Source organism: Xiphophorus maculatus, chromosome 2 (assembly GCF_002775205.1).
Source record: "Xiphophorus maculatus strain JP 163 A chromosome 2, X_maculatus-5.0-male, whole genome shotgun sequence".
NCBI lineage: Eukaryota > Metazoa > Chordata > Actinopteri > Cyprinodontiformes > Poeciliidae > Xiphophorus > Xiphophorus maculatus.
Window position 1 is genome coordinate 22308631 of NC_036444.1, and position 15911 is coordinate 22324541.

Sequence of the window (15911 nt, forward strand, 5' to 3'; positions counted from 1 at the left end):
ATAAATGCACATCTTCAGCTGTGCTTGCTGCAAGTTTGTACTGCCACAGAGGTGGCATAACCACTGCCCGTCCTTTGAAATTAAATTTATGAAAATGAGCAAGAGATGCAGATTGAAATGCGGACTGTAGATTTTTATCCTTTTTGATGAACACAATGAGTCAAATGGTGCTGTAACATTATAAAGTGTGCAGTGCAGAGTGTGTGTTGATAGAACGACAGAAAAACAACAAATAGAGTTAGTCCTAAATTTCACAAACGCTAAAACACTTAATATTCAATATAGTAAAACATTATCAGGAGTAAGAACTTAGTTTGAGATTATAATGTTGGAATAATCCAAGGTAGTAAGTCTAATTTTCCTAGTCTTGATCCATCTAACATGTCCGTTCCTCGCCAAGTTTATAGAAGTATAAAAATATCACGCAAAAATCCTAGCAGCTCTTTTCAATGTTTATAGCAAACCACTTGGAATAAAAAGTAGAGCCAACTCCTAGCATCTGGGTTAAAGTGGTAAACTAACCACTCTAGTCTGTTGGAAAGTAATTTTTGGTATAATTACATTAATCAGAAACGTTTTGGAATTCAAAAGGTTGGAGAACTGGTTGAGTGCCTGCGACACGGTCGCCCTCCGGGCCTGCGGGATATCCAGCTTCCCTGTGATCATCACGTCATTGGCTCCATCTTTAGACGGCAGGAAGAAGACCCTGTCGGTGTAGGTCTTATAGTCCAGGAAGGGGATTCGTCCCTCGCTCAACTCGTTCGTGTGGTCTTCCATTTCAATCATCAGGTCTGCAAAATGCAACAACAAAATGAAAATTACTGTATTTTTACCTAATAAGCAGTGGGGTTTGTTGTCTGTTTCCTTTGTACACTGCTGATCTGTCTAAATTATGTTGTTAGAGACATAGAAAAAAAAACCCTCTAGGAAAAATCAATTCTCCATTAAAAGACCGCTTTTTATAACCGTTTTTGCTAAACCGCTTCTCATATTGATGACAGAACAATACTAAGAGGGAGAACTGAATTAATTGCAGTGGAAAAGATATATAATCACAGCAATGAAGCACAGTACTCTTCATCAGACATTAATCACATTGCTGAGAATTAGCAGCTGGTTTCGTATTACCTGTGAACTCCTTCTTGCAGCGGTCTCTAACGCTCTCCTCCAGGTTCTCCAGCTGATGCTTGACTTTCTCATATTCTCTTTCGGCCTGTTGACTCTTTCTCCTGAAAGCATACAAAGAGGAGAGGTAAGATGTAAATGCATTGAACATTAGGTCCAATAAAACATTTCAACTGCGCTGTACCATGGCGATAAAGCAGTCTCGCCATGTGTATTTCTGATGCAAACACAAGCGGCGTTGACAGCCCTCGTAGCTCAACGTTGTTCCAAACTTGTGGCGACCGTGGAGCCCCGGCACCGCCACCTTGTCGTTAACGCCAACGTACAATTTTTACTCCAATACTCGCACCAATGTTCACATCTTCCTGTTTTTTGGAGGGGAGCACATATTTTGGCAGGCAGCATGTTCAGCCTTGTAGGATAAGTAAAATAATCACTTTGTGTTTATGAAAAGTGTTTTAAATGAATTATTACCTTGCTCTAATAAGTGATCATATAAAGACCAGAACTTTAAAACCAACGCTATTATTATCTTGGGAAAGCTCTAGGGCCAGTAATTTTACAAAATCCCAAGCTGCTACCTTGGTTTGGCTTCATTACAAGAAACTCAACTTTGTGGTTAGCACAGCTTGGTAGTGTAGCCCCTCTTACATAGCTCGCTAGCTTGCACAATTATACTAATTAACATTCATAATTAAAAACTTCTCATAACATGTGGATAAATAGCTAAATATGTTGCTGCTTCACTGTTGCTGCCTTAAGCCATGTTGAGTTGTAAACTGTCTGAACTTCAATATGGCTACAGCGCTGTTGAAATGTGTTAATATGATTGGCTCATGCACAATCACGTGAGGTGTGTTCTTATGATTGGCTGAAATAAGGAAGATATCTGATTCCTTGTTAAAAAGATGACATTTGTGGGTTGAGTCAAGTCAGGGGAGCCTCTTCACTCGCACACGAATGAAGCAAAATTCACAGACCAGAAGCAGAAGGTAACTCAAGATACATTTGCGTTTCCATCAAAAGTACAAGTGTGAATCTTGCATTGCATTTGTGAATCGTTCTGTGCACATGTGAACATTGAGACCATTTTAGCTCCGTACTATATGGCAACATTTCTGAAATTCTGATTTATAATTAAATCAGCAATAGTCTGAATCCCGGCTACTGCATTTTACCACATGGGAGTGAGAATGATTCACCTGTAGCAGTAGACTGAAATGATGATGATGAGCAGCATGGGCACAATAACTGCAGGGATGATTATGTAGAGAGACAAATCGTTCTTCTTTTCATACTCCACCGAGCCGATTACCCACTCTCCCTTTCCAAACTTGATCTGTGGATAAACACAGTGGAAAACTCTTACAACGTATAGAATGAAGCACATTTTACCCAGAAACAGTCAGTGGCAGAGCGTGCAAAGCAACACGCAAATACACAAATGTGATTCTGCTCCTATTTCAGCTGAAATCCATTTTAGTGGCGAGAAAATGAACAAGATCGGTTTCACACCAGCAGAAAGACAGTGTGTTCTACATATTGACCTTCAACAAAATATATGTAACTAAATATATCACGTAAATTAATACATTTTATTTTAATAACTGAAGGTGACTCTTCCAAAATCTAATTGCAATTACACAAAACTGCTGTGACCAATCCGTAAAACGCCTGCGGTACAAACTGGGAAGAAACAATTATTGCTTTGCTGATTACAATGAAGAAACAAAAAATATTATTAAACTGAAAAACCCTACATTAAACCCCAAAAACTGACAGGACAGTTATGATTGTTAAAGTGACTTTCTTTACAGTTGGTACAATAAGATCACCAACAAATATCAATATATCTGAATAGATGATTAAACATAATTATTGTGTGGTGTTTGGTGGTTCTAAAGTAAATGGCCTTTTCAATAATGTAAGTTTTACTTTTAGAGAAGTAGGGGGTGCTTATGATTGTAAACAGTGACAAATACAGTATATTTCCATAAGAAGACTTTATTGTAGTTTTTATCACTAAAAAATGCCACAAAGCATGAGAACATTTTAAGTCCATATTGCCCATTCTTTGTACAATCAGCAACAGACATACAAAGTGCGTGCAAAACTGCTGCTGTGAAGTGGCCACTGTTTCCTTTTAAAGTGGACAAATGTTTACACGTAAAATTGTTCAGGATAACATTATGATCTCCATTTGCTGCCAAACCAGCAGCACTATAAACTGGGATGCACAGTATCTTCAGACACCTTCTTATCAGAACAAAACTAATACTTACTCTTGTCCATTTTTCTCTTCATAACATATCTTGGAGGATAAAATGTTCACTCGCAGTCCAACATGTCCCACTCGGTAACTGGTACCACTATGAACAAGTGATCATCGGTGTGGCTTAAACTGTCAGTGATCATAATGTTATGCCTGATCCCAGTGTACTCTCCTTTCTTTACTGCGCGCATCTTGTACTATTGATAGTCCAGTCATGTTCCTTAACTATGCCGCACAGAACAGCCGCAGAAATGAAACAATAGCTCACTTTTAGGTACTACCCATGGGAGAGATTACTCTATTCATCACAATTGTGGGTTGGATATAATTAAATGTAATTATAGGAGCCTGTAGCTACAGAGAAATTCTTTAGCTGGAGAAAAGGAAAAAAGAAAAAGTCTCAAGACGCATGTATAGAGGACATGCCTAGAGAACCACAGCCGATACTCATAATGAATAGCTGTTCTCTTCTATACCTCTGCATAAGAGTCTGGAGTTTTGCAACGGACATTTACTCAAGTAATAATGTTTCTTAGTGCAGATTTGAAGGACATGTACTTTTTGATTTTCTTCTCATTTACACTTCCACTCCACTGCCAAGAACATTCTGTTTTATAGTTTGTAGCTACAAAGACTGCACAGAGAGTCTGTGTCAAGTTCATACAGGAAATATCCTCATACAATGTGGACAAAGAGTGTACATTTATTTATTAAAATGCATGTTGCTTTCAATTTGTTTTCAAATAATTGTCAGGTTCAAATATTAAACCTCTACAGTAAGTGAAAAGGTGTCATTTTGTACAAGTTAGGGTGAATTTGTGCACAACAAAATGGCAAAATGGCCTGTTTTAAACTTCTCCATAACTTTATCCCTGACCTGTCTGCTTCGTGATGTTGTTTGTTCCATAATGTTTTCTTCAACCTGTGAGGTCGTCACAGAGCAGCTGTATTTCTACTGAGATTACAGTACGTACAGTTCGACTCTCAGTTTCAGTTTTTTATTTGTCAAATGTAGAAAGAAAAAGTAATTTTTTTCTACTTCACAATTGTACAATCACTGTGTGTTGGTCTTTTAAACAGAAATATATTTATGTTTGTGGTTGTGATGTGCAAAAACATGGAAAAGTTCAAGTGGTATGAATAATTTTGCAAGCCACTGCATGCTTGTTATGTAGTAACTATCAGTATAATCACACCAAACAGTTGAGGGCATTTTTGCTTATTTGACCTCCTAACAAGATTTTGGATAGTTATATTCAAATATTAACTCATTATTTCCTTCAAATAGTTTAAGTCCAAAAAATAAGCACTTCAGACCATATTCAACTCTCAAACAACAATTTGAATTTGTCCCGTTTATTTATTTTAATATTTGCCTGCAAATCAAAATACTGGACAGTAGTTTTACATTATGCTGGACTTTCCCTCCATGCTTCAGCTCTTGGTCTTTATCTGTTCTTACCATCAGGTCCAGCAGCTCAGGGCGGGTGTCTCGGCGCTGCCGTCTGGAGCGGGCCCGGGGCTTACTGGAAGGTGGGTCCAGGAACAGCTTGTCGTCCTGAAGCGTGTTGACTTGACACTGAACGTCCCCCACAAACGCTTGGGCTTCCTTGGCGGTCATCGCCCTGGAGAACCCTCGACCCTGCAAGAGAAGAGCAACAGAAACACTCACCGTGTTGAGACCGAACAGGTTGGGAGAGAGAAAAAATTTTTTTTACCAATATTAGATAAATGATGTAAAAAGCAGAGCGAGCATTATTCTAGGCTTTTTAATTAGAAAGGGGTGAAAAGAGAAACTCTTAACAGTCCCTTTCTGTTTAAGGGTTGAAAAGTAATTAGAAGTCATTTAAATTCTTAAGATTATAGTTGCTGGAGGCATAATTACAAGCAGTTGTTCACTTAAGAAAATCAACCTTACAGTTCTGTCAAATCAAATCATTTAGGAGTCAACAAGTCAAACTTCCTATAATTTTAATACAAGGTAGGTTTACGTAAACCGCAACAAAATAACTGAAAAGCTCACATGTTTATTCTGATCTTAGCTCAAAACATTAACTCAAGGACTGCTAGCTTTATCATGATTTCTTGGAGTAATAAAATGTAAACTGAACAATGTGTATAATCACTACAACAATGACAACTCAGTTTTTTTCTGTTTTAAACTTTCTAGTTAAGAGTTTAAAATAAAACATTTTAAAATTGGAATAAGATATGCGAAAATATTCAACTAGGAGGTCCAAAGTGTCTTTGTAATTATGAGGAAAAAATCTGAAGACATGAACATTTGTGTATATTTAAAGAATGACTTGAATCTCATTCTTAATCTAAACCACATAAAACATTCATTTTTATTTAAATATTGTAATCCCTAACAGTATACCACAAAGAGGCCAAAACCTTTTTTCCCCTAAGCTATTCTCTTATATTTCTATAAAGTCTGCTAACTGTAACACTAATTTGCATTCATCATTTCCAACCAACACTTACAGATAACAAGTGCTCTGTTATTTGCATAGCTTTTATACGCAACAGAGCCGAGAAGGCTAGTAGCTGCTAAGTAATGTTAATGTGTCACATTGTGTCAACTCAGCAATTCCCCCCCCTTTTCATTTTAATTCTCATGTCAGATAACAAAGCAATTTCTCTTAATTGTTTCAAGCAAACAAAACAGGGAGGGAGTCGGTGCAGCGAGTGCTCACCTTGACGATGATGATGCTGGTCTCGGTGATGACCTTCTTCGTCACGTTCTCAAAGACAGGGTTGGCGTAGTACTTGAAGGACTTGAGCTCCATCACCCAGTTGTCCAGCTGGATGTAGGTTCTGAAGTCCTGGCTCTGAGAGCTGCTCACCGTCGGAGACCGAAACTGGATGACCGTGTCGTTCTTCTCGTGGGCTTCCTGAGTTGTTTCAGCGTGACAGTTTTTGAAAAAAAGACGTGAACAAAATTAATGAGGAAGAAAAGACACAAATGAAAACACACCAGTATGAGCACAGAAAGCTATTTACTGGGATTAGCGAATCAAAAAGCAAATAGTAGCTGTTGAAAGGCCTTTGTTTTATTGTTGGGTTTTTGTTTTTGCAGTTTTTTGTACAATAAGGAGGTTAAAATTATGCACATCTTTGAAATCATTCAGACTCCAATGTGCCACAGAGAGCAGCATCTGCCTCTGATGAGTCACAAATCACAGTCACAATGGCATTTCAGCGCTTTATTAAACTTCTTTTAGTTTGATTTTTTTTATACTCTGTCACTCACTGATTGTTTTGATAACGGACTGAAAAAAACACAGCAATCTCCATCACAGTTTACCTTTACAAGGTAAAGGTGTGCCATAATTCACATAAATTCAAACACTTAAATTCTTCTTCAGGCTCATTTGTAGGATTTATAAGTCATACATAAAACTTAAAGTGTTAATTTGTCTAACTAATGTCCTAAAAACAAGTAAATTTGCAGCTTTTTTAAAAAAAAGAACCTCACAGAGCATCTTTTATTCACAGTGTAACTTTCATGTACGTTTTAATTCATGACATAAGTCTGTGTATTTTATATTCAGGTCTAGTTTGATATGAAATAAAATGTAGAGAATATGTTTAGTTCAAGAATACTAATCAGGTATGTCCTTTTGCGTTAAAGCTGACATGACATAAGCTTTTGTTTAAAATAAGAGCAGTCCTGCGTAGCTAAGCAGACATGACAAATAACTTAAAAAAAAACAGATCCAGCAGAAAGGACATTCATGCTGCTGATTATTATTATCATTTACAAAAAGGAGCCTCGTTTAAAATAATTCAGCAAATGTTGGCTATAGTGCATTCCAATATGATAACCTGAACGAAATATGTTGTTCCTGATACTTTTTAAAGCAGAAGCATGTTTTGATTAAGAAACTAACTGGAAAGAGGAAAACAAAGTGGTAGAAACACTGCTTAGCTAAAATAACCTCAAATACTTTCAAGGGGAAAGCCAAACTAGAACGACATGCAAGAATATTTAAATCTATCTTTATAAGTTACATGAGGGCCACAGAAGAACAAACCAAGGATTCAAACTGAAGACGCTAAAGTTGACCAAAAAACACATTTCCTCGTCTAACGAGAAATGGTGCAACATTTTGTGGACTGATGACAGCGAGGTTGTTCTTTTTAGAGGTTTTTAGGGGCTGCAGACAGTTTGTCAGACAGCAACAGTAACAACAGCCATGCCTTTTCTGAGGCAAAACCAAGAAATGCAAAGAAATCGTTAAATTCCTAAAGCAGTTCTAAATCTAGATTTATCTAGATTTAGATTCTAAATCTAGATTTAGAACTGGAAGCTAAATCTTCCAAGCATATTTCAGTTTATATAGTAAATTACTGTAGTTTGTAAAGATAAATGCAGACTATTTTGTAAGTTTTTATTTCTGTATATAGGGTGAATGTAATGTAGTTTTAAAAATCGCTTTGAAAACAGAAATAAAGGCTTTTACATGAAATTCAAGCTTCGCTTACATTTCTTGGTAACGCTTTATTTGACGGGGTGTGCATAAGACCGACATGATACTGTCGTAAACATGACACAGCACCTGTCATGAACATGAAGGAGTCTTCATGAATGTCTATGTCTGCTGTCATGACGTGTCATTCGGTAAATAATGACACTCTTATAAAATAAAATTGTCAACTTTGCATTATTTGGTGAATAACTGCATTTTTAATGCAAAGTTGATGGACTTCTACTGGACTTTTAGAATAGAATAGAATAGAATAGAATTACTTTATTCATCCCAGCAGGGAAATTATTTCGCAGTTACAGCAGCATAGAGACAAGACACACAACAACCACCACTGAGTAGCAATTGTAGACAAAATAAAAATAAAAATAAAATATAACATGCACGTTTCAATGAAACTTTGCTTTAAAAGTGTCATTATTTACCGAAAGACACTTCATGACCAGATTCATAAAGACTCCTTCATGTTCATGACAGGTGTTATGTCAATCTTATGCACACGATTTCAAATGAAGTGGGGGTTTTTTAACCACACTGTTATTATAAACAGGACAATATGCAATGTTTATATTTTACCAATAAAAACATTACACATTAAACGATTTTACATGATATAGTTTAGCTAAATCTAGCATAAGGTTATCTGGAAATATACAACAGTACAACATTGCCCTCATATTTAACATGGTAATATAAACATTTTCAATATAGCTTCTCATAGCACAAGAACCATCTACTCTCTATTATATTAAGGAAATTGGCTCTTAAAGTATGCCTGCTTATGATAACTGATATGCAGACTTCAGAGGGCTGTGTTTCAAAATGAAAAGTACAGAGTGTCTTTCAAAAACAGAAAACCACTTGATGGCTAACCACCAACCTGACCTACATGTAAACATTGGTTTACCGCATGCCAGCAGCAATAATGTGTGTGCATATTTGGGCTTAGTTGGATGGAGTTGAACCAAGAGGAATGTATCAAATAGAGCAGCTTAAGCCTCTGAGATGACACCCTACATCCCGTTCTAGGCTGTGCTGGCCAGAAGTATTTTCCAATCTCTGCCCAGAACCTTGGCCCAAGAACAAAGTGGCAAGGTTTAGCACCGTTGTGAAACTTTAAATCTGCTATTACATTGAGGTCTTTAAATAAAATGCACTGAATCTCTCCAGAAAAGCGCTGCCCAGGACACAGATTGGTAAATAGCAGCAAGCTGCACGAAAACCTTCTGGCTCGGATCAACCTAATGAAGCCGGTCAAGGATTAGTTGCTTTATGGTGAGATTGAAACCATATGTCTTTTACCTTGAGCTTAACAGGTTTTATAGATTTAAAGAGTGTTCCTAATTGGTGGGGAGAAAAAGAAGGGATGGGAATCTGCAGTTAATTTAACAACAGCAAAGCTAATTTTGAATGAATTGTCAACGAAGGAGCAGAGCAGAGCAGCGCTGCCAAAGACAAGTGATTGGGAAAAGACAAACACTCGATGACAGATCAGATCAAAGAAGAGAAACGCTGATGAAGAAAAGTAGTAGAGACCTCGACAGATGATGAGTTGTCTCCCTGGACTCTCATCACAGCGGTCTGGATTATATCAAAACCGGAGCCTGTGACCACAATGTTCCTCCCACCACTAAAACACAAATCAAACAGAAATTAGGCATGTGAATTCCCAGACGCACAGAGTTCAGATTAAACTTAAAGAAATAGAGTGAATTGTAAGAAAACAGGCATTTTAAATAGAAGCTAAAGCAATTTTACAGCGAATTGTTTCAGTACATAACGGATCAAAGACAGATACTGGAGAAAAAAAAACACCAACTGGTTAAGAAATGATCAAACACTTTATTTCACGGTACATTTTCAAGTCTTTCTTATTCCATTTTAAACTCTGTTTTACTTCTTAGAGTTCAAAAGGTGCAATCAGTCCCGAGTCCTGTTTTCTCATTTTTTTCCTAATTTCTAACAGTCTTTGTGACATTTTCTACACAGCTTCCATTGCAGAGATTTAGACATCAGCAGCTCTGGCAGGACGATGACTGTTGGGGCCAGAAAATTGCATCTCCTAAGGCCTTCAAAACAAGACAACACTTTACAGAAAGGCTGTCAGTTGTTGCAGAAAAGCGCTGGGAGCGGAGCGCTAACATATTGATTTTGCTTAGAAGATAATGTAGATGATATTCACCATTTGACAAAAGCAGCCATTTGTTAAAGTGCATGTATTTATTCATAAAAATGTGCTTTGCCATCCAGCACATATACAGATGTACCTTACAGGCTAAGTGAGCACAAATGTTGTTATCGTTTGTGGTCGTCTTCATGATTCATCACCTGGGGATCACAAAGCCGTTAAGCAGCAGTTTATCTTTTGCAAAACAGCAAAGTGCTAGCAAAATAGGTGTGTTTACCTCTTAGACAAACAAAATCAATTGTAAAATGTATAACTTAAAACCAGTTCCAGAACAATTTGTTTCCATACAAAAATATGAGCAGCCTGAGGTCTCTACGCCTTTCGAGGAAAGCGATGTCAGGGGTGATGTCTGTAATAGCCTGTTTATAGTTACACGGTGCTCAAGGCTTTCTCCGACAGGTACAGAGCGCTGAATGCAACTTGTGTGTGTTTTGCCAGTCTGAGTATGGCAGTGTGTCCTTTAATTATCTAAAATGTTAGTACGTGTTGTCCTGGGTTTATTCCTTCAGCTCGAAGACAAGGCTGGAAATGTAGAAGTCTGACTCTTGTGATTCCTTAGCTGTTTTTTTTCCCCATGTGACTTTCAGGGTTATGCTCCAGTTCGGTGTTTGATTTCAGATGTTTCTAGGGGAGGTGCAACTGTTGCAGCTAACTGTAGCCTTTTTAAAACATAATTTATAGCAAGTTTATGTGATTTTCATTCTTTTTCCTCAAATTCTGTAAAGCAAAATCATTGGATCAAAATCCATTGCCTTTGGACTTTTCCCCCCAATTTACAACTTCAATGTACTTGACAGACTTTTAGAAAAAAATCAGTGGAGCTTTTTTATTAATAAAAAAGCAAAGCTATGTGCTCTTGCCCTATTTCACAAATTTTCTACTACTTAGTCAAGCACATAAAATCTCCATAAAAGACAGTGAAGATGGTGATTATAATGTGAAAAAAGGTGGAGACACGTTTTTTCCCCCATTTTAATGTAAATTGAAAACATTTGAAAATTGAAAACTTGGGACAACTATTTGTGATATTTGGCCCACAGTCAGACTGTGGCCAAAGGTGGATGCTTTAGTTATACTGACCAGACAAAGCTTTCTCTGGGATGATGGTTCGTCACTGTTGGGTTTTCCACATACTGGAAGGCACCTTGGACGGATGTTGTGGTTGACTTTCCGTAGTGAATTGTGACGGGGAGCTTGTCCAGAGGCAACTTCTCCTGTTGATATTCACCTGTCTTGCAGACAATAGCTTCCCCAAATTCCTTCCTGCCAAGACGAGGACAAAACTCAGTACAGGCTGTCTGTACTGAGCCTGTACAAAAGGTCGCTGTGCGGTTCAAGCCAACATGGCAGCCACCCGACAGTCCTGGCTCAACCGCTTCTCTTGGTTGTTATTTTTAAATATCGCTACGGATTTTGAAGGAACTTTGGCAGCCACAAGAGTTGAACAGAGGGGAAAATACATTTCTACAGCTAAGATCAATTAAAGTTTTACATTTTTTGAAAAATCTACAGGCTTTAGGTCTGGACAGCAGCTGGCTATTTCATCAGAGAGATTAATGGCATCAATACAAATCTAAATGCAATCCTTACACAGCACAGTTCACGTCTCCAACTTTAACCTGGACATCCTCCTTGCTGCTGGTCTTCAGAAACTGCCCAGTTATTGTAATGTTCGTGCCCCCTGCTTTAGGCCCTCTAGCAGGGTGCACACCTTGTGGCACTGGGTCCTAGCAAAGGAGAAAAAAAAGGAGTAGGAAAAAAAAAGCAGTCAGGTTGTTTGTCACCAAGTACTGCTTGAATAAGTGCACATATCTATCTTGCAAGGACTCAAACACACAAGCGTCAACCCTCAGGCTCATACAACCAGAGGAGCTACACACACAGAGATAACAGTGTTGTGCCATAAACATGCACGCTTTCTCTCGGACTCCTTTAACAACCCCCACTCGCTCTATCAGAAGCATTCTGCCACAAACCCATACAAGCTCCACATCTGCCTCAAAATGCCGCGTAAACAGTGAGGCGGAAGCAATTCCCTTGTGGGAAGAAAAGGCGGCGATATAAAAGGCCAGTTAAAAAAAAAAAAGCTGTGATCTTATAAAGCATTTAAAAAGTGACTACTGAAGTTAAACTGCTGTTTAGCACTTCAAAATGAAAATTAAACTCTACCCCTACTTAGAGCATTTTAACAAAGAAATGCATATCTAGAAATGAAATTTATGGCCTAGTTTAAGTTTTAAGGAGAGTATAGTGGCTTGCAAAAGTTTTCATACGCCTTTTTCTCATTTATCAAATTTCAACCACAAAAATTCTCTGCGTTTTGGGAAAAACCAACACAAAAGTGCTAAATTATGAAGCATAAGAAAAAATATGTAGTTTTCAAATGTTTTTATAAATTTTTTTTGACAAGGATAAATAATCCCCTTGATTTTCATACCCCTGACACAGGGTTGTAGCAGTGACATACTTTATGGATGCTTATCCTTCAGCGGGCAAATTAAACATATACTTGATGGGAGCCCTTAGCTGTATACAAAACAATTATGCATTATGTGCATCTTATGTGTTAAAATGACCCAGTCAAAGTCCAGACTTAAAACCACAATATGTAAGAAGTCTTCAAAACTGATTTTTCTCAAGTGCTCAGCGTCCAGTTTAGTTTGAAATATATGGCAAATAAAATTTAAAAAACACACTTTTGAATTACCACATTTAACCACTACTTTCACAGACAAAAATCCCCAACAAACTATATTGAGGTTTGTGGATAACTTTGCAAAATATGGGAATTAAAACTTTTGTACGGCACTGTTTTGAGATGAACGTTTAAGTACTTAAACATACAAGCACGATCTCCAAAATATTAATCAAGATAAAAATCTTAAGTTTTTATCTCCTTTCCTTAAAACATTTAAGACTTACTTCTAGTCAGGCAGCAGAGTAAAGTTTGGTACTTACCCTGTAGGTGAAGTTGATGCGAGACTTTCCTCTCTTTCCCCCATTCACCCATATCTCCACTGGACCCGAGAGGCTTTTATTAGGGCCTATACGTCCAATCTCACACACGACACTGGACAAATCCAATAAGAAAGGTTCAGATGTGAGAAAGTATTTCAGGCATGGACCTTATGTGATATATATATATATACACACTTTTTTTTCTCCACTTTTTAGGTAATCCTCATTATCAGTCTTGCAAGTCACAAGCCTACTTTTACAGCTACTGGCACAGTTTGTAAAAAAAAGCGTAAAGACTCCTTCACATTGTGAGAAAAACTGTAAATTAAACAACGAAAAGCAAAGGGAAAGTGACTGTTTCAACACAACAAGTTAATATTTCAGTAACGCTGAATAATTACAAAACGTATTTCAGTATCTTTAGCTGGACCAGCCAACTTTTGATGTGTGGCTGCTTATTATGTCGGCATCTGGACTCTAGTAGAAAACCATGTCCACATCTTCAGCAGATTGTAGGGGAAGTGTGTTGCAGCTGATTAAAGTTAAAACAGCAAGGCTCATTCAGGCAAATGAGTGGGCCCCAATATCAGAATGAGGAGCTCAAACCAAGCACACTTCAACCTGAAAAACAAACAACAACAAAAAACGCGTGGCAGCTAGCAACAAGAGGAGAGGAGTGCGGTCGTCGGAACAAAAGTGAATGATTTAAGACCGGGAGACTTCCATCTGGTCACATAAATCCCGGTTTATGCCTCATCATGCAGATGGTGGGGCGAGGATTTGTCGTAAATGTAGCTCCATCCTGCCAGGTGTCAACTGCTCTGGCAAGAGGCTGTTTTCTGTTTTATAGACCATTTGTATGAAGTGAGCACTTTTAGACCCAGCTGTGACTGAAGTGAATCTGGTAGACTTGGTTAATGCAATTATCTTCCTAACTGTGCCCTGCCAAATAAAATGCCTGCAAGACGAAGGGAATAAACCATTAAAAATCTGTCCAGAACATGCAAGATCTTATCACGATTGAAATAATGTCATATTTAAGACTGGCCTGGGAACACTTGCCCCGTCTGAGGAAGGTTATAAAAAGCAAAGGTCAGAATTAAAAATGAATTTGACCAGATTACTTAACCATACTACAAAGGACAAAACTAAATACTTTCCTTTTGCTCATTTTTAAGCATCTTAAATTCCTGCCACTCTCAGTAAGAACAGTCTGGGGTTCACTACACGTGAAAATATGTTACTGTGCAAGTAAAAAAAAAAAATTAAGTCAGAGACCTAGCTGCATGCTGTCCATATTGAAAGCAGAAAAATCAAAGGGTTAAATCCTTTCTAGGTATCTGTATCAGAATAAGCCACTATTAAACCTTTTTTAAGTTGGAAACATTGCTTCAGGTTGTGCTACTTTTTGGCTTAAAAATGGAGCAATTAAGAGCTACATCATTTATATTCTACTACTTTTATTCTCTACAATAACACAAATGTTCATGTTCACAATCAGTGGGGAGTTTAAAGCCTTCCCTAAAGACTCAACAATCAACATCCAGCCAAAAATGCTCAACTAGATTTTAAACTTTAAGTCAGTAAAGGCATCATTAATAATATCAGGGGAAAGCAGAGTAAACAAAAAAAAGGAACATGGTGATCAATTCATTTGTAGCAGTTTGCTGAATATTGTTGGACTTTTGTGTTTGCAGGTGTGGCAGTACTTTATGAAAACAAACGTCTGCACAAATATATATGGACAGCTAAGTGCTTCCACAAACACTTATTCAGGGAAAAACGTAGCAGATGGACAACATGGCGGACTTCGTTGAGTGCGTTCAGCAGATTAAAAATAATATTACGGTAACTTTGTCTTTACTGTCTTCTTATGAGCAGAAACTGAGTGTTGTTTCTGCAGCTGCAACTTTGACATTATTTTATAACTTTGAATTAATTTTATCCTGTTTAATTTGAGAAAAAACTGTGAAATTTCAGAAAATTAGTTCAATCTATTAAACTTTAGATTTTCATAAAAACAGCAATGTTGACATCATTAATTGGATAAATTAACTAAAAACATCCCCAATTTGCACATAAAACACAATTACAAAAAACAGCAGAAGTGTCGGCATGCCTCCTACACAATCATAACAGTTTTGTAATTGTTTATATAAGCCGTACATTTGCCTGTTAAATCAAATGTGTTTTCAGACTCTTATGGTTTGGGTTGTATGGACTTTTGTCCAACAAAATGTTTAAAAGAAAAAGTTAAGTAAGAGTTAGTGATTCATTATAGTTTTAAGTTGAAATGTGTTTTTAGAGGTGCTTATATGCTATTCTGAGTGCATTCTCCTTTATATGCATTTCAGTCATAGTTTTATAAAAAATATTTAACCTAGGACTCCAGACACCTTGGACAGGTCTAACAGTTCACCTGAGAGGAATTTTAATGAAGGAGCTGAATGTGATCTGTTGTTTTAGATTTACTCAAAAAAAACAATATGCAGTGTCTGTGTCCTTTAAGAAGACTTTTTACTAAACCCGCCCATGTCTGGAGACCATCAGATCAATACGGTTGTATAATAAGCTTTCCAGCACATGCAGGCACGACACAGTGAGGAGAGGGAAAAGCCTCCGAATGCAGAGATACTTCAAAAACACAATTAGGAAAATGACAATGAAATGTGTGTTTGTAGTATAGCTCACACCAAGCATACTTTACCTGGTGGAGACAGAATACTTTTCCGCCTGATGTATGCAGGGCTCTCCAGCTACTGTGATGTTTTTAATGTCCTCCTTGTAAATACCAAGGTTGGATCCATGGACGGTAATGGAGATGCCTCCTTTCATGGGCCCAAAAAGAGGGACGATCTGGAGGGAGAAAGTTTGG

General features: G+C 37.5%; 1 protein-coding gene across 3 annotated transcripts in view; it reads right to left on the reverse strand.

The window, feature by feature from the left end:
* Positions 1–15911, reverse strand: part of plxnb2 (plexin B2) — a 158008-nt gene that overhangs the window by 20946 nt on the left and 121151 nt on the right. For all 3 annotated transcript variants that reach the window (XM_023352743.1, XM_005796336.2, XM_023352742.1), the window contains 10 exons: positions 15744–15892; positions 13037–13148; positions 11669–11805; positions 11159–11341; positions 9427–9520; positions 6097–6294; positions 4860–5039; positions 2328–2464; positions 1129–1229; positions 562–791 (listed from right to left, as the gene is read on the reverse strand). In XM_023352743.1, coding sequence (XP_023208511.1) covers positions 562–791; positions 1129–1229; positions 2328–2464; positions 4860–5039; positions 6097–6294; positions 9427–9520; positions 11159–11341; positions 11669–11805; positions 13037–13148; positions 15744–15892 — 1521 coding nt within the window. The remainder of the gene's footprint in view (positions 1–561; positions 792–1128; positions 1230–2327; positions 2465–4859; positions 5040–6096; positions 6295–9426; positions 9521–11158; positions 11342–11668; positions 11806–13036; positions 13149–15743; positions 15893–15911) is intronic.